At 35.6% G+C, this 24,419-nt stretch overlaps 1 protein-coding gene across 1 annotated transcript in view; it reads left to right on the forward strand.

The window, feature by feature from the left end:
- The first annotated feature begins 6,768 nt into the window (after positions 1-6,768).
- The window catches only part of AKT3 (AKT serine/threonine kinase 3), a 266,553-nt gene continuing 248,902 nt past the window's right edge, over positions 6,769-24,419 (forward strand). Inside the window, exon 1 of the mRNA XM_068985636.1 lies at positions 6,769-6,857. Coding sequence (XP_068841737.1) covers positions 6,812-6,857 — 46 coding nt within the window. The 5' untranslated portion in view covers positions 6,769-6,811. The remainder of the gene's footprint in view (positions 6,858-24,419) is intronic.

Raw genomic sequence — 24,419 nt, forward strand, 5'->3', positions numbered from 1 at the left:
CACCAGTTACAGATATTGCACATTTTTATATGGGTATATGTTTCTAATATTCAGAGAGAAAAGTAAAAAAAAAAATACTGGAAGAAATCACTTAGAGATTTTCAAATGAGAATTTTTCTATATATTAATTGAAAAAGTCTCTGACTATATTTGGGAGTCTAGGGGATGAGAGAGGGAGAAAGATATTTTTGCCAGTATTGGCATTTAGTCCAAATTTTGTCTGAGTGAAATTGATGTTTGAATGTTTTATTAACCTTTTGAGGACTGGAACTGTGTATAATCAGGATACTGTCACCTAAGATGGCATCTATAAGTGAAATAGGTACTCAGTAGCTTTGAACCTGAAGAACTATAAATAAGAGCTGTTTACATCTAATGCTACACTTTTGTTTTTATGGCTAAGGAAACTGAGGCACAGAGAATTAAAGGACCTTATACTCTGAGTGGGGCAGAGTTGGGAACAGGGACCCAAGTTTGCTACCCTGCCCTGTGCACCACTGAGATGAACTTTGTTACAGGATTCCATACCTACTGGTTAATTCTCAGTTTAATCAGGAGTAAAATCTGTCAGGCTGATTAATGGCATTTGTGTGTGTGTGTTTGGCTGGGTGCTTTTTGTTTTATAATCAGGAAGGTTCCCAAGTCAGAATTTAGAAGGATTTTACATGTATATTAAAAAAATACGGCCAACCATGCAACTGCGATTCTTTTAGTAACAACCTTCATCCTGTCCATTGGTCATTATATAAGTGCTTTCATATAGAGACAAGCCACATTTTATATTAAAAATGTAGGGGTGACTTTGTCAGTAGCTTGTTCAGTGGTTTAGGAGAACCAAAGGAATTCAATAAGCATTTTCTTAGTTGTTTAAAATTAAAATATTGACTGTTTACCCAGTACAGGTTGCTGTTTTAAATTTGATTAATAATAGATATGTTGGTTGAAATGACACTCAAATGCCCTGAACAGGGATAAGGAAGAGGGCAGAAATGGTTTATGGTTTTGTATACATATTTCAAAGTTTATAAAGTTGATTAGTAAGAATTGGCAATTTAAAATAACTGATATTTTGTGTGAAAGTTAGAAATCTTGCCTATTCAGATATTTCCCCATAGTGTGAAACAGTGAAGATATCTATATAGAAAGAGTTTAAAGAAAATCCACAGAGTATATTATAATCTGAAAAGAAGAAAGGTATCCAAAGTATATAGTTTGTATTGTTCATTTCCCTATATGATATATTTTTAGCAGGATAGCAAATCATAAAAGGACAGACTGGTTTAGAGTTTTTTGAAAAGGACATCAGGTTACCTTGAATTTCCTTTCCACTCCAGTATTTTTCCTTTCCCTCAAATCCTTATGAATATTTAATGTAGTCATGTATTTATTACAGCATATATTAGTTTCACCTATTTCTTAGAATCAGTAAATACCATAGAAATATATTGTGGTTACCCTTGACCATCATTTGTTTTTCAAAGTAGAAACTTTCTATTGTGTTTGGACATCAATTCTTAATTAGTTTAATTTGGCTAGCATATCTAAAGTATATTAAAAATGTGGGTACAGAGCAAGTATATTCTGGATAGTATTAATTATATCCAAATGTATAGTAGCTTTAGGGCTTCTCTGATGGCTCAGTGAGTGAAGAATCCACCTGCGGTGCAGGAGACACAGGAGATGTGGGTTCGATCCCTGGATCAGGAAGATCCTCTGCAGGAGGGAATGGGAACCCACTCCAGCACTCTTGCCTGGAGAATCCCATGCGGGCTACGGTCCATGGGGTCACAGAGAGTCGACATGACTGAGCATGCCCAAGCACAATGATATAGTAGTTTGTAGAAGGTTGTGTTATAACCTATTAACCTGTGAATTTTATTCTTTATAAAGAAGAATTGCTAGGGGTGCTTTTTAACTTTATGTTAACCTATGTTTAGTCTTCTGTTACAATCTGTGATGCAGTAGTTATATTTAACTTTTAATTTATTTGAAAACATCATGCTTTATTGGACTTTGAAATAGTTATAGAAAGAATGTTCAGAACTATTCACAAACATTGCACATATTTTTGAGAGTTCATATTTTGTTACTTTATAGAAAGTATACCAAACTGATAGAAGACTTGAATTGCTTCTTGTTACTTGTCAGTAATTTGTTATGGTAACTGTGAAGAAATAATGTTATCATTATTGGTTGGTTATGGTCTTAAGTTCAAAATTGTAGATGTGGTAACTACTGCACATATTCGTTTTTAGAGTTAATTGAGAAAATGTATGTGAAAGCACTTTGATAACAAATTATTATAGGTTTGGAAAACATTTTTAAAATATTCTGTTAATATTCTGTTTAGCTTGGCCCTTGTATACTCAGCTTCGCTCTTGTCACAGAGTAGATAATCAATACATATTTATTGGCTGAATAAAATAGGGGTGTGTGTTTATTATGTGTTATACACACACACACACACACACACACACATAAAATTTCTTGAGTCTTTCCCAGCATTAGGGTCTTTTCCAATGAGTCAGTTCTTTGCATCAGGTGGCCAAAGTACTGGAGTTTCACCTTCAGCATCAATCCTTCCAATGATTATTAATGAATAGGGAAGAAATGTATTATAACTTTAATCATTTTTATGTAGGTTCTTCTATAATGTTTAAGTTCAGGTTTGTTTTTATTGTGGCTTCATACCATTCTGTTTGTCAACTTAGAATTTTAGCTTGCTTCATGTTAATTCGTTATCTAAAGCTGCATCTTTTTTCTTTCACTCATCCATCCATTCATTCATTTATTCCATATTTGTTAAGCATCTCTTATGTGCCAGGAAGCATCAAATTGCTTTACTAAATAATAATGCTGTTGAATGAGATAAAAGATGTGAAAATGTTTTGTAAATTGTAGAATGAATTTAAAATATCATTATCAAAATCTCAGATAATTTTGTATGAAAATGCTTCTAGTATAACTATATGTGTAACTTCTGAATTGAATCTACCAAGAATTTTGAATGAAATTTTTCATAAGAGTGGGAAAAATTAGATATGCAGTATGTTTAAAAGAAAAATAAGCCAAATTTTGTTGCAATAGCTCATTGGATAGAACAGATTTCTAGAGAAGTAGTTACTGTAAGAGGAGGTGAAGTTCACTCTACCTTAGGAAACAGATTACAAACCTAAAGTACAGCCCAGCATTTAGCAGATTAGTATTTTTAATAACATGTAAGACTTGAGTGGGAGAGCGTATTGGACTTGGTGCAAGAGTGTTGCCAGTGCGGGAAAAGTAAATCAAAGAATATGGTGAAGTGCATGAGAGTCAGTAACATTGGTTCTGTATTAAAGACAGTGTTTGTTTATATCTTATTGATCATAATTCTAGAGTAATATACCTTTAAAAGAGTTTTAAATTGTTTTTGAAGTATGTATCATTTTAGCCAGGAGAGACCCAGGAGCTGTGTTAAAGCTGAAAATTATGATTTTGGGTAGAAGCTGGTGGTAATATTTTAAGATGTAGTATGGATGAAGCCATGTGTGTATTGCCTGGGTTGACTGGCCCTGTTGAAGATGATAAATTTTGTCCTATTAATTTAATATACATTTAAAAAGTTTAAATATATAGGCAGTGGTAAACATCTTTATTTAGAAAACTCGTTTTGGGAAGCAGTTTCTGTATAAAACTAAATTCATTAATTTGGGCTTGATCTGAGTATTTCAGTCTATTTTTTTGTCCTGATGAGGTTGTGCTAGTGGAAAGTGTGTGCCTGTTTCTGTCGTCTTGATTCTCATAAAGTAGCTGTGTGATGTTGGGCAAGGTGCTTCATTTGTCTTGACTTCTTTTTTATTAGCTGTGAAATAAAGGTGCCTTCTAGCTTAGAGTCTAACAATGAAATGTACACCTAAGAAAACAGAATCAATTTTGAATTTACTTTTGTTTTTCTAGTGTTTTATGTAAGGGTATGACAATGCAGATTATTCTAAGAGGAAAATATTTGTGTTTATTGATGTGTTTTGTTTGTTTGTTGCTAAGTGTTGGTCATAGATCTCTTCTTTTCCAATCCCAAGGATATTAAGATATGAATTTTCGTTTACCCAGAGTATATAGTTTAATAGTTAGAAACCAAGGGTCATTAATAGATGTGATGCCCCTTGTTATAAGTATGACCAAAGAAGGTCTAAGTGCAGTTCTTCTAAAGACATTATTTTGCATCAGTGTCCCTAATATTTAACTTCCTTATACAGTTGACCCTTGACCAGTGCTGGGGTGGGGGAAGCGCCCCACCCCGAAGCGCCCCACCCCAACCCCAGTGTCAAAAATCTGCCTACTGCTATCTCTGCCTCAAAAACAAAGGAATTGATAAATGACTCATGGGGGCAGGAAGCTGACAGTTTGGATAAAATAAGGACTCTTAGTTGTTTTAATTCCACATATTGTGATCTCTAATTGAACACAAACTTTTCTTCACAGTTGGGTAACTTGAAGATCTGTAAAATGAAGATGCAAGTAGTATATTTTTTGAAAAAAATTTACATATAAGTGGACCTGCACAGTTCAAACCCATGTTGTTCAAGGGTTAATCGTAATTATTTATGTTGTATAAGGAGTTAACCCTTTCAGTTATCTAGTCCATATTAAGTAGCCAGCTGGTCATGTTGAGTTCTTAAGGAAGTTATGGAAATCAAATTAAAATGATGTTTTGATTCTTTACCAAAAGCTTTTTTGTTTTTTTTTTTTGCCTGTTTTTAATGGTGAAATCTGTCTTGTCTTGAATTATGTGGTCATTTCCTATGGCTGTTTGTCACACTGTGTTCCCTTGGATTTCAATGAATGTTTCTAAAGGAAAAAAAAAGCCTTGTGTGTTCAAATAAGTTTAGGATTTGCTGAGATAAATAAGATTATACACGATATATTTTATACCTTTAATATGGTAATAGTGATGTTTCAAGAGAATGACATGGTTTATAGAATTTCCCAAACTTGTTTGACCAAATAATTTTTTTTTCTTTTAACCCTCTTTTTCTTCTTATTTTTCTGGAATTTCCCTTTTATTCTGTCAGACATGTTTTGGAAAAATACACCAAGATTCTGATATTCCTTTTGACTTTGTGCAGTAGTTAAGACGGGAATGATTTTGAGGACAGTCTTGGTCCAGCCTGACATGACAGGAGTGGTCTTCTGTTCAGCCACACAAACTTTGTCAGGCTCTCTAGAGAGAATGGTAGTCTTAATTCCTGACTGCTAAATGATTAGGCTCTGTACTTACTGTGCATTGGAAAAAGAACTATAATTCATTTCAGTACTAGCTAGGAAGTCTAACCTTGAACTTATTCCTATGCACTATTTATCAAAGTCATATTTGAGAAAATATTGGGTTGACCAGAAAATTTGTTTGGGTTTTTCCCTAAGATGTTACAGAAAAACTCAAACTTTTTGGCCAATCCAATAGTATAATTCTATACTCCATCCATTTTTTCCGGTTATCTAAAATGTATACCTTGGTTCCTATATCATGTTTCTTGGTCCCTTTTTGTGGAGCTGCTTTAACTCAATTCTGTCTTGACATTTTCCCTTTTAGATTGAGAGAGACAAGAACTAGCCTGTAAAACTCATTGCTGTATGTATGTGAGGATATTTTTGAGGACTTTTGTTTATTATACCACAAGGTCTCTTATAAAGATCCACGGGTTAAATTTCAGATTTTTGTCCCAGGAAAAATTTTCTTCTGAACAACATTTTTTCTTCTAAAAAATATTTATGGATACTGTAAATGATGAAACTGATTTTATTTCCTTATTTGCACTGCTTCCTAAAAGCTTCGTGTTAAATTTGTGGTCCATCTTTCACAAATATGTAGATTTTTACCCTGGTGGCTTTTTATCTTTGCGAAAGTCAAAGAGTGTGGGCTTCAGAATCAGATTTCGTTCAGATCTTGGTGCCACCATTCATTAGTTGTTTTTAAATCTGGGAATCAGTTTAATCTCTGTAAGCCTCAATTTCCCCATGTGTGAAATGTAATCGTGCCCTCATAGTGTTGCTGTGAAGATTACCAGGGAATAATTGATGTTGCAGTTCTTGACATGTCTTTAATACTCCATACTTTTTCCCACTTTCATATTCCCTGTGTTTCAATTCACCTACTTTAAAAAAATTTTATTTTATATTATTTATAATATTTTATGTATTGTAATCTACCTAAGATATTTCTTGGAACAAGGCAGAGTAAGCATACATAAGTGTTGGTTTCTTAGCACATTGTTTTTTACATAAAATCTAGCAATTAAAGACTTTCACAATTGCTTTGCCATAACTATTTCAAAATTTACTGAGATTTGAAACTAAACATAGGTGAAGATTTACTTTTAGTCTGTCTCACTTTCATTTTCTTCCCCTTTCACCTCAAACACCCATCATCAAGGCAATTTTCTGTACTCTTTGAGTAGATATGACAGTGGTTAAGATATATTTTTTTTGTTGAAACCTCTTAGGTTAAAAGTTTCGCTATCATTTGAAATCTGTCACAAGACCAGAGAAGTGCATTCATTGTAAAACTACTTAATAAATAGGTTCCGCAGTTTGAAGAGCTAGATTTTATGTGAGGTCAGGTCAGTTGAAGACATTTACAAAGAATTAGTTGTTTGTTATTGCTATGTGAGTTGCAAGAATGGAAAAAAAAGAAATTCTTTCTTCAATACTTCCTTCCAGGCTGAGTCATCACTAGAGAGTGGGAAGGGCAGCAGCAGCAGCAGAGAATCCAAACCCCAAAGCTGGTATCACAAAGTACCGTTTCTCCAAGTTGGGGGCTCAGAGGGGAGCCATCATGAGCGATGTTACCATTGTGAAAGAAGGTTGGGTTCAGAAGAGGGGTAAGTGTTCAACAAAATTGAAAACAATATGGTTGGTAAGTGTGCTAACACTTAGTTGTGTCCTGGAAGTCAGTATCTTTTTTTCTAATGTTGGAAACAAAGTAAACTGTGGCATACTATGTCCACTAAGATCTAGAAACCATATTTAACATGTGTTAGGAGTTTGCTTGTTATTTCGGAATTCTTTGTAATACTTGATTTTGATCATTTATAATCAAATTAAGGTTTGGCTTATCTGGTATGTTGTGTGCACGTATGTTACAGAAAGTTTGTGTTGTATTTTTCTGTATTGTCCACAGATTCTACAATCCAGAGAGATGTCTTTAGATGTCTAGAAAAATGTCTAACTTGTATTAAAGACAAGTAAATAAAAGTACTCAGTTACATTAAGCCATTTTTGGGTGGTGGCAGGGAAAAGGATTAAAGTAGTAAAGAGGCAGTATTCTCTCACAAACTCATGGATTCAGTAACCCTATAGTTAGATAAGTAAAGTCCTAAAGTAAAAGACCATTGTGCCCGCCCATGTATGTTTAATTTTGTATTTTAATTTTTCATGACCCACTTTTATTATTTCTTATTCACTCCTATTTTAGATAAATAATTCAAATGCATTATTATTGCTTTTTAATACTAAAAAAAGCCTCTTGAATGTAAAGCTTAGTTTATCCTCCATGAGATCACCTACTAATGAGGTTAATGTGCTTATTTTGAAATCTAGACTAGAGTTTAGACTGGTTGCCAGGCAACTACTGTTTATCCACATGGCCAAATTCTGTAGGATGAAGATGGCTCCATTTTCAGAGCTTTAACTTCTTGTATATCTGTTTTCTAGTTAAAAGTTTCCTCTTAATAATTTTGTAATTTTTAATATTCTTTGAAGCTTTGTAGTTACTATTTAGGCTCAAAAGATGTTGTCAGTAGTTAAATATGATTACATATTAATGAGTTTTTTAGAAATAAGCCTTATTGAGTTGTAATTTACGTACAATAAACTTCACCTGTTTTAAGTGATAAATTCTGCTAAATTTGTACACTAGTGTAACAAATGCTACAACCATGATGTAGAACATTGCTGTTATACCAGAAAGTTCCCTCATTCCCCTGTGCAGTCAGTCTTCGTCCTTGAACCCTGGCAACCACTGATTTGCTGTTACTGTAATTCTGCTTTTCTAGGATTTCATATAAGTAGAATCATACAATATGTAGTCCTTTGGGTCTGGTTACTTTTACATAGTATGATACTTTACAGATCCATCTGTGTTGTTGTATATATCATTAGTTTGTTCCTTTTTATTGTTGAGTAGTATATCACCATCTAGACATAACACAGTTTTTCTGTTTACCGGTTGGTGGGTTGTTTCGAGTCTTTGGCTGTTATGAATAAAGCTGCTGTGATCATTTGAGTACATATCTTTGTGTGATGTGTTTTCATTTTTCTTGAGTATTAACTTAAGAATGAGATTGCAGAGTCATATGGTAAGTATATGTTTAACTTTATAAAAACTGTTTCCGAAAGTGGCTATTTGTATTGTTAAAGTTTAATTTTTCCCATGTTATTCTCATAGTATAAATTTGGAAAGCATTTTCATATTTCAGTGCTGTATGAAAATTATTAAAAAATTTTTTAACTTGTCTGTTACATTTATATATTTTTTCCTTTTTTTGGGTGGGGGGATGGCAAATCACTTAAACCTTTCGGAGTTTTATTTTATTAATCTCAAATATCTGCTCTCACAAGATAGTTGTGAGGGTTAAGTGAGTTAGTGGATGTGGATGTGTTCTGACAATTCTTAAGGTATTACTATCACCGCATTTTATCAAGGTATTAGGAGTGGTTCTTGAGTCTTATTTAATTGTGTCTTGTCTGAAATACTAAAATAGAAGTTTGGTATGTTATGCATGGTGTACAGAATAAAGAAAAAATGAAAGTGAATTCTCAGTGTTTTTCCTGTATTGTTTAGTGAATACGATTGTAACGAGTGCGTGTGTGTGTGTTTATTTTGGGAAATAATGGTCATATGAACATAAGAATTTGAGGTACACAAGGTATAGAATGAAAAGTAACTCTGCCTCTTCCAACTAGTTTCTCGCTTTAGAGAGAACTTTTTTATTTTTAATTCTGCTGATTATTATCCCAGTTTTATATATAATATGCTAAACCTTGTTTTTGGTAAATCTTAAGTAATCTACTGTATCTTCATTGAGAAAAATAAAAAATTTTAACTTTTAATACTTATTTTCTCCCTTCTTCCGTTTTTTTTTTTTTTTTTTTGGTGTTTATGGTTAAACTTGTAGCTTTTGCACTACTAATTCTAGAAAGATTTTAGACGTTGACTCTAAACTTGCCACTTTATAAGTTGAGAAAAAGTGATACCCCTCCCAGTCTTTTCCTTTGAATTCCACATTCCCTTCCCATTTTATGTCAACTGTAACATTGATTTTATATTTTTAAGGCATATAATAGTTGCTGCTTCTAAAAAGCAGTAATCTATATTATGATTATGTATATATTACTGCTAAACAAAGTAGTATGATGGGATCCTTAGAGAAGAGGTGGATTTTTGTACTCTATTGATATTCAGGATCATCCCATACTTTAGTTTGGCTTCTAGTATGGCATATCACTTTTTTCTGGATTTTCCAGTGACCACATTTCCCCCCTGTTGGTAGAAGAGCCTTCTTCATCATATCACTTGGTTATCTAGCTTTTTAATCATACTATTTGTAGAAGTTCTGAGATAAACTGACTTTTCTGAGAATGATGCTTAGCTAGTGTCACATTATTTAATTGCATTCTTGGATAAGTTCTTTGCTTTCTTAGCTCTCGTGTCTGTCTTCTTTTTGTTTTGGATTTATTTTCAGTTTTCTGGAGTATTTCCTGAAGTCACTTTTTCAGAAAGAATGTGTGTGGGTACTTGCCAACACCGTGTTTGAAATGTCCTTTTCATTTTTGCACCTGTACATGCCTTGGCTGGGTGTAAAATTAGGTTTAAAATAATTTTTCTTCAGCATTTTGAAGGTTGCGTTTCATTACCTTTTAGTAATGTTTTACTGATAAGAGATTTGATGCTATTATAGAACAGTATTTTTGTAGGTAACCTGGTTTGTATTTTGGAAGCTTTTTGTGTTGATGCCTTTTTATCCTTGGCATTATAAAATTTGAAGAGGATGAGTTATAGTCCTTTTAAATTTTTTCTGTAAAGCATTTGTTAGACCCTTTGAAAATGAGCTGTGTCTTTAGTTCTGAGAAATCTTCTGTATTTCTTTCATTATTTTTCCCTTCTATGTTCTCTGTGTTCTTTCCACATTGTTTCCCCTAGAACTTCCATACCAAAGTCTGTTTTAAAGTTTTTTTGTTTTACATCTCTTTGTTTTTTTTGTCTATTTGTTCTGAGAGATTTTCTTAACTGTTCTCTAACTCTTTATTGAATTACTTACCTCAGCTCAAGTTGAAGTTCAACTTAGCCCTCCAACTCTTTGCGACCCCATGGACTACAGCACATCAGGCCTTCCTGTCCATCACCAAACTTTGCTCAAACTCCTGTCCATTGAGTCGGTGATGCCATCCACCCATCTCATCCTCTGTCATCCCCTTCTCCTCCCACCTTCAATCTTTCCCAGCATCAGGGTCTTTTCAAATGAGTCAGTTCTTTGCATCAGGTGGTCAAAGTATTGGAGTTTCAGCTTTAGCATCAGTCCTTCCGATGAATATTCAGGACTGATTTCCTTTAGGATAGACTGGTTGGATCTCCTTGCAATCCAAGGGACTCTCAAGAGTCTACTCCAACACCACAGTTCAAAAGCATCAATTCTTCAGTGCTCAGCTTGCTTTATAGTCCAAGTCAGCTATTACTTTATATTTCTGGGAATTTTGTCTCATTCATGGTCACTTGCTCTTATTTTATATATAAATATAATGCAAATTTTAATCTTAGGACACTAAGTAGGTTTTAAATTTTTTCTCCTCATCGAATAACTCTTCCAATTTGTTTATTCTGGTTCTTTTTGGTGGTGGTAGTTGTTTCTTCAGGTGTCTGGTCATCCTTATTTGTCTGTATATACTTCTGAATGAAAGACCAGAATTACAGATAGTGCCCTCTCTTTTTACACAGTGGGGATTAGTGACGTTGGTGTTTAACTGTGCTCTTAAAAGGTTTAGTTGAAACATTAGAAAAAACCAAATTAGGCATATTTTTCTTCCACCCTTAATTTATTCATTTAGACATTTTCAGTGTTATCTTAATAATAATGTTTTGTTTTAGTCAGGCAAATGTCATATAGTCTGTTGTTGTTTGGCTATGTTTTGGTTCAAAGAATTTATTCTAAAGGATTGTTATGATTTACTGTTTGCTTATTACCCTGGGTAGATAATTATCACCTGAACTTTGGTGTACTCATTTGAAAATAAATATAATCTGCCTTCTTTACCTTACAGTGTGATTGTAGGCATTACAAGATAATTTATTTAGAGGAGTGGTTTCAGACTCTTAAACTATAAATAAACATAGAAAAAGTTGTAATATAGTTCTTACTTTGTCAGTCGCTTTTCTTAAATTTGTATTTATGAATCAGTTATTAGCTCCTGTCCAGGTATAATCTCATTGTATTTGTACTTTTTAATGTGAACAAGCTAATAAGCTAATATTGCTCTTTAGCTAATATCTTAGAATAGGGAAAGAAAGACTTAAAGGTAATTATTGATATTATGTAGGATAAATGCTTTTCTGACTGTGGCTATAAGTGATATATCAGTAGTGAAAACTTTTTTCCTCTACTTATCCAAAATCATGAGTATTGAGATAACACATTAATTTAGTATTGTTGGTGTTAGAAATTACAATGAAAGAAACATCAGTTGCAAACTGGAGTATTACCTGCATTTTCCTTCTTAGTGGTCCTAGGAGAGTACCTAGCAGTTTGGCTGCACATCAGAATAAGAGGTATTTGCATATATATCAGACACTTCTTAAATTACTTTTTCAAAGATCAGCCTGTGGGTATACTCTGGGTAACTTAAAATCTTTAAACTAGGTGTCAAAAGTTTTGCTTTCTTAGTTTCCATTACAGCTAGTAGTAATATTGGCTCTGAAGAAACTTAACTGTATTAATAAAATGGGAAATTTTAACCTGCTTAAAAGGTTTAAATTCTAGAAATATGTATATTTTAATAATGTTGCATAAGGGCTTATTGTAGTTTATAAAATTTTGTTTGGTTAGTAGTACTGTTTCTTAAAAACCTAAATAGTCTATTAATGTGGAGAGCCAGTTCCTTTGATAGGAAGTTAAAATTTGTAGTGTGTTTTTAGTCAATTCATCATCTTACTGTTTTGAAATTAGTACAAATATAAGAGGTTGTTTTAAAGCATTTTGATTGATGAAAACGCTGCATGATGTGTTAATTCCTTACACTTTTTGTTGTTTTAGTATCTAACAAATTGAACTTCATGCTATGTTCTCTGTGTGTAACCAGCTTGTGTTTTCAAAGAACTTTTTCCCTAGTTGCCTTGTGGTTATTATAGTTTCCATTCAGGGATGTCCATTGTCCATAAACTGGGTCCTTTGAATGATATTTGTCTTACTCTGTATGAAATGGTTTGCCTAGATGAACTAGAATGTTAGTATTTGGTGATTCTTAGCTAAAACTTTATATGTTTATGAGTTTTTTTTACAAAACAGCTTAATCCCCACTGTGCAAAGTATACCTCTGTAGCAAAGATTGTAAGATAGGTTATGGTTTAATGTGTGCTGTGATCTAGTTAATTGTAAGTTATTACAGAGAAAACAAAAGTGTGCCTTTTTGGGGGTGCTTTTCTAAGTCCAAGGGCCTTTCCTTCTCTTTTAATTTGTATATACTTATGTACATTTTGTTCATATCTTATTCACAAAGTGACTTTTGAAATAAATTATGAAGTGATTAAGACAAGAGAAGACGACAGCATGATTTCCTGTTTACTAGTCAGTAGCAAGCATTTTCCATAGAGAGTGAAGAGCTGTGGTAGTGACTACATAAACCACATGGTAGATTAGAGAAGCTCACTTTGACTATTGACATTACAGGAGGAGCAGAAACATGGAAAAGTTAAATTTATTTTCTAATTGCATTAAACTTGGAGATTTAATGTATCTACAGTGATGTGAAATTTGTTCTTCCTCTTGTTTCAGTGTGTTTGTTTTGAAAGTGTTAACCACGTCAGCCAAATGGAGAGAAACCAAATGGAGAGAACGATTGGATAGTTCATACACATTCTAGAGTGTAAAATTGCTGTTACCCGCCTTCCCAATCAACAATTGAGTTTGTATATTGACTTTGTATTCTACAGTCTCATTAAATTCACTTTTTAATGTTAGTTGACTTTAAAGGTCTTGTGTTGTTAGTCAAGTCATCTGCAAAGAGCTACAGTTCTGTTTCTCCCTTTCCAGGCTTTATGCCTTTAATTAATTTTTCTGGTCTTATTTCACTGGTTAGGACCTTTAGTACACTGTTGAGTGTAATTGGTGAGAGTGGACATTTTTGCCTTACTTCTTAAGTTTCATATTAGCCTTAGGATTTCACTGCTGCCTTTTATTGAGTTGAGAAAGTTCCCTTCTATTCCTAGTTTGCTGAGAACTTTTATCATGAGTGGGTATTCAGTTTTTTCAAGAGATTTTCCAGCACCTGTTGAAATGACCATTTAACTCTTCTCATTACTGTTTTAATATGTTAATATGGCATACTACTTTGATTGCTGGAATAAACCCTTTTGGTCATGATGTACTGTCTTTAATATATTAACAATTTTGATTCACTAATACTTTGTTAAGGATCCTTTTATACATTTATCAAAATATTGATCTATAATTTTTATTTCAAGTTTTGCATAATAGTTATGCTAGACTAATAAAATAGGTTGAGAATCCCCTCCTTGATATTTGAAGGAATTTGCAAAAGATGAGTTTTATTTCTTCCTTATATGTTTGCTGAACTGCAGTCAGTGAAGCCATCTGGGTTGGAGCTTTTTAAAAAATAATACATTCAGTTTATTTAATAGATACAGGAATATTCAGATTTTGTTTCATCTTGTGAAGTTTGACTAAATTGTGTATTTTAAGGAATTTGTTCATTTTCTCTAAATTGATTTATTGTCTGCTAACCCGACTTTAGGATTTTCCTGAAGTTCATTTCTGTTGACAGCTCTTCTTTGCCTGTGATTGTATTTTCTTGTTACTTCACATGTCTGATATATAGTTCATTGTGTTGATGTGTTATACAGACTCTTGATCTCTTATTTCCTACTGAAGACTGCTGCTTTTTGTTTTAATTGATACTTACCTCTATTTTATTGTTTCTTTACTTCATTTTCTCTGTTGTGAAAAGCAGTTAGAATCTCTGCTTTTTGCCTCAATATTTTGCTTTCTGTTTTTTGGCTCCTTTTTTTTTTTAATGCATGTATTATTCAGGGGTTAGCTAGAATTTGGGCAGAGTTTACATGTAGGTTTTGGGGCTCCTCCTCTGTGTCTTCCTGTCTTGTGGGGTATTCTCATTTTCTAGTCATGAAAAGTTTTTGGCAGCTCTGAGCTCCAATCTGACTTCTTTAAGCAACATGACTATGATTTTTTGTCAAAGTTTTATCCACACTAATCTCAAGAAATGGAGGAGCCTCTCAAGCAACAAGTCATAAAAATGTAAATCTCATCCGGTGCAGTCAATTCTCTTCTTTCAGGGGTAACTTTCCCCAGTTTCTGCTTGCTTTTGATGCTTTCCACTGCCTTCAGATAGTTTTTATTTTAGTATTTTGTACAGGATTTATAACTTTTAAGTATGGGAAAGTTAGCTTAATATAAGTCACCCTACAGTCAATGAAAGTGGAACTCTGTTAGACGTATGTTTTATAGATGTAAAGTTTAAGCTTTGTAAGTCACTAAGTTTTGTTATTTGTTAATTTAATTACTCATAACAAATTAAGAGGAGTAGAAACTTCATCTATCTGTATAACCGAGGAAACTAATGGTTTAAACCATCTGAGCTCCAGTCACCTGGAAACATAGCTAAACCTTTTCTCCAGTAAATTTGTAGAATTTTAAACTAGAGGAGTCTTTGGAAGTTGTCTAGTCTTACACCTGTTTATCTTACAGTTTCGAGAACAGGTCGGTTTTGGAGTTGAGGCAGAGCAGGACCAGTAGTGGAACCACTGTATTGCCAATTTTATGATACTTCATATTTTGTTCCTTTCCTGTCACTTAGGAATATACTGGAGTTCTTTTTAAAAAGCTATTATTAGTACTCAGTGAGGGAGTAGGTAAGAACTGTAGAACAGGAGGCTTTAAAAAGCTCTAAGAATGGAAAAGGGAGTAGCTTCCATCTGTTGGAAACCTCATGTCCCTGTGGGGAGTGCAGGGACGCTGTCTCTGTTGAACTCACCTGTGTTAGCTGCCTTGGGGAACTTGGCACTGATGTGATGGCCGTGCACTGACTACTGTATTTTCTGAAAGATATGTTTTTACTTATGCCGGTTTTTCTGCTTGGCGTTTTCTCCCCTTCTGTCTTTGTCAGATATTTTGATTCTAATATCATCCTGATGTTTTCCCCCATCACAGCCTTACAGAGTGAGAATGACTTCTCTTGTCTCTAACACATTCCTGCCTTGTCTTGCTTTAGGCTTCTGATTGACTAGTTACTACATAGATACACTATTTTGCCTTCTCCAAAATAAATTCCCTGAGGGCAGGACTCTTGTCCAGTACAACTACATTTCTTCCCCCCAGTACAACTACATTTCTTCCCCCGTAGGGCCTACCAGTACCTTGAACATAGCTCTTAATCTTTCTTTGACAAATGAATAAGGAAGAGGAAAAAACAATTCTAGATGTTCAAATATCAGTATGTCACAGATATCAGGGCTTAGAACTCAGTTTGGGACAGCTGAGGCAGGGCAGGGAATACAGAATAGACAGTCGCAGTTATGGAAGTAGCCTGTGCCTAGGATGTGCTTCCCAGGCGGCACAGTGGTAGAGTCTGCCTGCCAGTGCAGGAGACACAAGAGGTGAGGATTCGATCCCTGGGTCACGTGGGGCCCCTGGAGTAGGAAACGGAACCTGCTCCAGGGTCTTGCCTGGAAAATTCCGTGGACAGAGGAGCCGCTCCCCCCGCCCCCCCGCCCCTCACACACACGCACCCTACACAAACACGTCCCACACACACACAGACACACACTCCTAGAATAGGATTTTGGGATTCCAGATCAGGTCATACATTTATCATTCTATTGTGCTTTTGTGTATAGGGACTGCTGCTGCTGCTAAGCCACTTTAGTCGTGTCTAACTCTGTGTGACCCCATAGATGACGGCAGCCCACCAGGCTCCCCCGTCCCTGGGATTCTCCAGGCAAGAACACTGGAGTGGGTTGCCATTTCCTTCTCCAATGCATGAAAGTGAAAAGTGAAAGTGAAGTTGCTCAGTTGTGTCTGACTCGTAGCGACCCCATGGACTGCAGCCCACCAGGCTCCTCCATCCATGGGGTTTTCCAGGCAAGAGTACTGGAGTGGGTTGCCAGTGCCTTCTCCAGTATAGGGACTAATGGAGTAGAAATTAGAACTGACTGAATAGTTATTTCTGGCAGAGGTGGCTGGGAAGATCCCTCATAGTCCCAGAATAGGTGAGTATATAAGTTATCTTAACCAGGTAAGTGGGACACTGTAGTGAAAAATGCAGTAGTGATCACAGTTCTGAAAGATTTGTTCATATTAAGGGATAATTTTTGCTCTACTCATAGAACTGAGAAGTGCTTCCACATTCATGAAACTTAACTTTTCAAGCCTATGAGGAGAATCTTTTCTGATATGTTTCTGATGGATCATTTATTGAAACTAAAATCTCATTGTATAAGGCATAGCTGTTTCATTATGTAATAGCTCTGAGCACTAGTAGTCTTTATTTTGCCTTCCTGAGCAGTAAAAAAAACCAAAGTTCTGTTTTCCCTGTGATAGGCCTTCAGATTGGAGAAGGAAATGGCAACCCACTCAAGTTTTCTTGTCTGGGAAATCCCATAAACAGGAGCTTGGCGGGCTACTGTCCATGGTGTTGGCAAAAGAACTTAAGGCAACAAATAAGGCCTTCAGATATTTCAAGATCACTGTAATGTCTTCCCTAAAATCTTCTTTCTAAGCAAAAAGTTCTGTTCTCTTTAGTTTGTTTATTGTACGACATGGCTTCTAGCTCTCTCATGCATGATCTTCGGTGTCCTCTTACGGAGATATGTTTGTCCTGAAATGTGGCGTTATAGATGATCTTATTTGCAAAACAGAAACAGAGACACAGATGTAGAGAACAGGTGTATGGATACCAAGGAGGAAGCAGAGGGTGAGACGAATTGGGAGATTGACACATGTACACACACACACACACACACACACACACAAAGTATATATGAAGTAGATAAGTAATGGGACCCTGCTGTATAGCACAGGGAACTCTTATTCAGTACTCTGTGGTAACCTAAATGGAAAGATGATCCACCAAACAGGGGAAATATGTATACGTATGGCTGATTCACTTTATGTACTGCAGAAACTGACACAGCAGTGTAAACAACTATACTCCAATTAAAAACAAACAACAAAAGAGAGATAATATATATTTTTTCCCATTGCTAGTTTGTAAACGTTTGTGTTGCCTCATGCCATGGCCATCATTGGGTATTATTTTGATTTTTACCATTTTCATTGGTTATTTGTTTTATATATACTAGTGTGTATATGTCAATCCCAGTCTCTCTGTTTATCCCTCGTCCACCAACATTCCTCTTTTTTAGTTTTTGCCGTTTTATTGCTGTCTTATTTTACATCACTTTGTTACTGAGGTTTAACTTTTTTGTTATTTCTTTTAGCTGTTCCTCCCCCTCCCCCAATAAATTGCTTGTTCTTATCCTTAGTTTTTATATATGAAACTTACATCTTTAGTCAAGTTCGTAAATGGTGTATGTTATTTGTTTGTAAGGACATTTTATATATTCTGCATAGTATTATTTTGGTGATCTTTTTGTTGCTGCTGCAGATCTTTTCCTGATTCGTTTATGCCTTTTAACTTTAGTTTTGTCATGTAAAGGTTTTTAACTGCTATGTATTCTATTAATATTGTATCAAGCTTTTTTTAAGGATGCCATTGAGGTCATACTTGGAAACTTTTGCTTGTTTTCTTTGAGCATCATTATGATTTTAAAAATTTGTGTTATAGACGTAATATATGAGTTCTTTTTGTAAGAAGGCCAAAGCAACAGATAGAGTTGTACTATTATTTTCCTTCTCAGAAATATTGCTATCAAGTATGTTGTGCCAATATAAAGTCAGATTTTTCCTCAAATATTTAAGAACCAGAAAGATACATGCCAAACTATAAGTAATATTTGTCTCGTCAAAAGATTTGGATTCAAGGAATTGAGCAGGGCACAGGAATAGGGATAATGAAAAAAAAGAGACTTCTGTGCTTTATTCTGTATAAACATTTGAATCTTATTGTTTTGTCTCATTTTACATAAATGGTGTCATAGTCACTTAACAGCATGTCTTAGAGATTTGTTTATGCTGTTGCAACATGTAGTCAGAAAAAAGTGACTCCTCTGACAGAACTTGCTTTTAGTGAACCTATTCTCATTCGTCTATTTGTCTCATTAAGTACTCACATACTGTCAGTTTAGTCCAGTGGTTAAGAGAGTGGAGCTTCAAGTCTTTGCCTTGCCTTTTGCTAGTGGCTGTGGGCAAAATACTCAGCATGCCTAAATTTAGCATCTGTAAGCTGGAGATGACAGTAATTTCTCTCATACGGCGGTGGTGGTTTTGTCACTAAGTCACGTCTGAATCTTTGTGACCCAGTGGACTGTATAGTCCACCAGGCTCCGCTGTCTGTAGGATTTTGTGGGGAAGAATACTGGAGTGGGTTGCTATTTCCTTCTCCAGGGAATCTTCCCGACCCAGGAACTGAGCCTGCGTCTGCTGCACTGCAGGCAGGTTCCTTACTGCTGAGCTTCCAGAGGAACTCTGTGCTTAGTCTCTCTGTTGTGTCCTCGTGTCTGACTCTTTGCAACCCCATGGACTGTAGCCCACCAGGCTCCTCTGTCCATGGGATTCTCCAGGCAAGAATACTGGAGTGGGTTGCCATGTCCTCCTCCAGGGGATCTTCCCAACCCAGGGATTGAACCCAGGCCTCGTGCATTGCAGGCAGATTCTTTACCGTCTGAGCCACAGGGAAGACCATATAAAACATCATAATGTCTGATTAGTTTTTATCACAGTACATGGGATATTCTAAGTAGTTAATAAGCAATAGCTGCTATTATTATTATATATTATTACTATTATAGAATAGCTGCTATTATTAGTAATTTGTTATATGACATTGCTAAATTTGACATCAGTTTTACTGGTATTTAATATGTAGCCTCACCCACTGTTTTCTTCTATAAAAACAATAAGGATCTTTGCCTGTACAAGGCTTTGTTTTGTTTTTAATACCTTTCTGATGCTCTGTATTTCTCAAAAATTATTGATGCTACCTGGAACTCAGTGATAACTATCTTCTCGGCACCTTTGGGCATTATAGAAGTGTGAAAGAGGAGTTCCTCAGTATACCTTTTCTGTTGTTTGACCTGAATGTTGTGCTGCTCTCTTCCTCCGTCTTTATCTTTTATCACTTTAAAGTTTCTGTTTATTTGTAACCATTTTTAAAAATTTTTCTGTATTTATTCTCTGTTATGATACTGCTGTCTTTTCACTTTTTCTAAATAGTGCTACAGCAACAAGTATAAACATTTTTTTCCTTCTGTACTCAGGAGTGGGTAAGGCCAAATGATAGGTGCATTTTAATCTTGTGGTTGACAAAAAATGTTTGTTATTTAAGAACACTAATTTCCTTTTTGTCCACATTTGCAAACTAAAACATTCTATCTAAAATTCATGTGTCAAGAGAGGCATAATTATATTTTTTAATGTTGTGATAGCAACAATTGATAAATGAAAATGAAAAAAGAAAGTAAAAGTTGGGAAAGAAGGTGAAGGGGAACAGTTTTTCACCTTCATAGTGGGAAGTCAATTGAAATCAAGAAAGAGAGCCATAATGCCAGAAGTGTTAAAAGCGGCTATATTTCACAAGTAGAGTGGTGAGGGTGTGAGGTGTATGTATGAATGGCAGAAGAGATACTACTGTTTTTTCAATCTTAAGTTCTTTCATATGTTACTGAATTATTATTACATTCTGCAGGTATTAATAGTAAACTGTATCCCACATGATCCTAGTTTATGAAGATAAAAAGCATAGCTTTATATATTGATACAGGTGTAAAAATTGATTGGAAGGAAATATATACCACAGTGTTAAAAGTGGTTATCCCTGGGTAGTGTTTTTTTTTCCCATCATTATATTTTTCTATATTTTATAAAATTTCTAAAGTGAGTTTATTACTTTTATAATCATAAAAATATTAAGGGAAAATACATAGGACTGTCTGCATTTAATTTGTCATATCTGGCATCAGAATGACATTTTTATTTATACAAGTACTATAACTTTTTTAAATTAAAGTAGTTAGAGAACCATTTGGGAAGATCCCCTGGAAAAGGGAAAGGCTCCCCACTCCAGTATTCTGGCCTGGAGAATTCCATGGACAGTATAGTCCATGGAGTCACAAAGAGTCAGACACGCGACTTTCACTTTCAGTTTTCACTTTCATTTTCTCCATGTTTTAAATGTATTAGTAAGACAAGTATTCTGCTAAAAATAACAGAATAGATAGCCAAGAGTAACAAACAAAGACATGTTTATTTTTTCCCGTAAGACGGATAAAGGTCGGCAGGGACTGGTTGTTTATCAGATAAGGATAAAATCACCAAAGATTCCAGCTCTCTTTAGCTTACTGGCTTTTCATTCCTACACTTGTTGATTCAAGCTTTCAAGATATCTTTCAGTCTCTAGTGGGAGGCGGCCAGGGTTAAGGGGACTGGGAAAAGATACTGCTTTAAAGAACCAACAGTGTGTGTGTGACACAAAATGTTTTCTTTTATGTGTGTGTGTTTGTGTGTAGTTATAATGTCGGTACTGAAGTTCTTAGATTTCCGGCAGAAACAATTTCCAACCTTTGTACAGGTCAGATTGAAAGTTTGGCACGTAGCATTCTCTAAAATTTATCCCTGTTATTATTCTAAAGGATAGCTAATCTGTCTGTTTGTAGGACTTCTAGGCTTGTGCTCCCTTCTTAAAAAAGATAGTTTGTTATTCTGAGGTGATAGTGACTTAGGAAGTATGTTTGTAAAATGATCCTCAATTTTTTTTTTTTTAATGATCCTGTTTGATTTGACTTTCCTTGTAGAATCCAAATTTTAGTTTCCAGCCAGTCTTCTGAGGATTGTGAGTTTTTAGTGTATCAAATGAATTATATAAAGGTTTTCATTTTTGTTTTTGAGTCAGAGTATACAGTGAAATTGGTAGTCACAGGTTTTATAGCTGATGATTCCAGCTCTTTTGTTGTTTAGTTGCTTGGTTGTATCCAACACTTGAGACCTCATGGACTGTAGCCCGCCAGGTTCCTCTGTCTGTGGGATTTTCCAGGCAAAAATAAGTGAGTGAGTTGCCATTTCCTTTTCCAAGGGATCTTCCTGACCCAGGGATCGAGCCTGAGTCTCCTGCATTGCAGATGAATTCTTTACCACTGAGCCACCTGGGAAGCCGGATTCCAACTCTACCGTCTGGATCAGCCGAAATGATCCAGATTACATCCTTCAAAATGTTAGGGGTTATATTTACTTGGATTTTTTCATCCATATATTCTAATGAATATTACTCCTTATTTTGTTACTCCTCTTGTGACTGACTTCTTTAAAAATTTTTTTAAATGGAAGTTTATATAGCTTTCAGTGTTATATTTATGGCTTTCAGCATTAAAATGGTGCTGAATAAAAATACATTGCTATCAAATTAGGCTCGTTTGTAAAAGTTTAGATCTTTATAGTTGTGTTTATCAATGAATTGATAAACTTATTTTTTTGGTTAATTTTTCTTAGCAGTTACCCAGAGATACTTATTTATCCTCAAGCAATTTTTTGTTAGTCTAAAAAGCTGTTACTACTACATGCTTTTGAGGAGTGACAAATTCTTCTTGTAAAATAAATAAGCATATTTATTTCTAGTATTTGGATAACTAATATCTTTAATCAAATTAGAGAAATATTTTTTGGAGATTGGGAAGAATATGAAGATACAGGTCACCTGCCTTCATGGAGTTTAGAAATTAGTAGGGGAAAGAGGCTCTTTAAGATGAGTCAGTTTCCTCATCTGTAACATGGCATCATATAGTTCTTACCTACCTCATGAGAGTTGTGAGGATTACGTGAGTTAAATCATGTAAAAGGCTTTGAACTATGCCAGGGACATAGTAAGTGCTTCGTATGTGTTAGCTGCTGTTACCATTGTTATTAACAAATAGAGATTTGCACAAAGTGCTTTGGGAGCACAGACTAGGTAGGCAAGATTGACTTCCGGAAAAGGGAGGAAGTGATAAAATTTGTACTTGAGGTCAGTTCTGCTTCATAGTTTCCTTGTTTATCATTGTCGTTTGAGTGCCTAGTGGCATAGTCAGTCCTCAAAGGAAGAACTCAGAGAAGTTGCAAAGGTGAACTTTTCTTAAAACATTTTAAACGTCCAGTTCAGTTCAGTAGCTCAGTTGTGTCCGACTCTTTGCGACCCCATGAATCGCAGCATGCCAGGCCTCCCTGTCTATCACCAACTCCCGGAGTTCACTCAGACTCACGTCCATCGAGTCCGTGATGCCATCCAGCCATCTCATCCTCTCTCGTCCCCTTCTCCTCCTGCCCCCAATCCCTCCCAGCATCAGAGTCTTTTCCAATGAGTCAGCTCTTCGCATGAGGTGGCCAAAGTACTGGAGCTTCAGCTTCAGCATCATTCCTTCCAAAGAAATCCCAGGGCTGATCTCCTTCAGAATGGACTGGTTGGTTCTCCTTGCAGTCCAAGGGACTTTCCAGAGTCTTCTCCAACACCACAGTTCAAAAGCATCAATTCTTCGGCGCTCAGCCTTCTTCACAGTTCAACTCTCACATCCATACATGACCACTAGAAAAACCATAGCCTTGACTAGATGGACCTTAGTCGGCAAAGTAATATCTCTGCTTTTGAATATACTATCTAGGTTGGTCATAACTTTTCTTCCAAGGAGTAAGCGTCTTTTAATTTCATGGCTGCAGTCACCATCTGCAGTGATTTTGGAGCCCCCCAAAATAAAGTCTGACACTGTTTCCACTCTTTCCCCATTTATTTCCCATGAAGTGATGGGACCGGATGCCATGATCTTAGTTTTCTGAATGTTGAGCTTTAAGCCAACTTTTTCACTCTCCTCTTTCACTATCATCAAGAGGCTTTTTAGCTCCTCTTCAGTTTCTTCCATAAGGGTGGTGTCATCTGCATATCTGAGGTTATTGATATTTCTCCCGGCAATCTTGATTCCAGCTTGTGCTTCTTCCAGTCCAGCGTTTCTCATGATGTACTCTGCATAGAAGTTAAATAAGTAGGGTGACAATATACAGCCTTGACGTACTCCTTTTCCTATTTGGAACCAGTCTGTTGTTCCATGTCCAGTTCTAACTGTTGCTTCCTGACCTGCATACAGATTTCTCAAGAGGCAGGTCAGGTGGTCTGGTATTCCCATCTCTTTCAGAATTTTCCACAGTTTATTGTGATCCACACAGTCAAAGGCTTTGGCATAGTCAATAAAGCAGAAGTAGATGTTTTTCTGGAACTCTGTTGCTTTTCCCATGATCCAGCGGATGTTGGCAATTTGATCTCTGGTTCCTCTGCCTTTTCTAAAACCAGCTTGAACATCAGGGAATTCATGGTTCACGTATTGCTGAAGCCTGGCTTGGAGAATTTTGAGCATTACTTTATAAGCCGTAAAGGCAGGCAAATTTGGCCTTGGAATGCAGAATGAAGCAGGGCAAAGACTAATGGAGTTTTGCCAAGAAAATGCACTGGTCATAGCAAACACCCTCTTCCAACAACACAAGAGAAGACTCTACACGTGGACATCACCAGATGGTCAACACTGAAATCAGATTGATTATATTCTTTGCAGCCAAAGATGGAGAAGCTCTATACAGTCAACAAAAACAAGACCAGGAGCTGACTGTGGCTCAGATCATGAACTCCTTATTACCAAATTCAGACTCAAATTGAAGAAAATAGGGAAAACCGCTAGACCATTCAGGTATGACCTCAATCAAATCCCTTATGATTATACAGTGGAAGTGAGAAATAGATTTAAGGCCTAGATCTGATAGATAGAGTGCCTGGTGAACTATGGAATGAGGTTCGTGACATTGTATAGGAGACAGGGATCAAGACCATCCCTATGGAAAAAAATGCAAAAAAGCAACATGGCTGTCTGGGGAGGCCTTATAAATAGCTGTGAAGAGAAGAGAGGCGAAAAGCAAAGGAGAAAAGGAAAGATACAAGCATCTGAATGCAGAGTTCCAAAGAATAGCAAGGAGAGATAAGAAAGCCTATTTCAGCGATCAATGCAAAGAAATAGA

Source organism: Capricornis sumatraensis, chromosome 14 (assembly GCF_032405125.1).
Source record: "Capricornis sumatraensis isolate serow.1 chromosome 14, serow.2, whole genome shotgun sequence".
Lineage (NCBI taxonomy): Eukaryota > Metazoa > Chordata > Mammalia > Artiodactyla > Bovidae > Capricornis > Capricornis sumatraensis.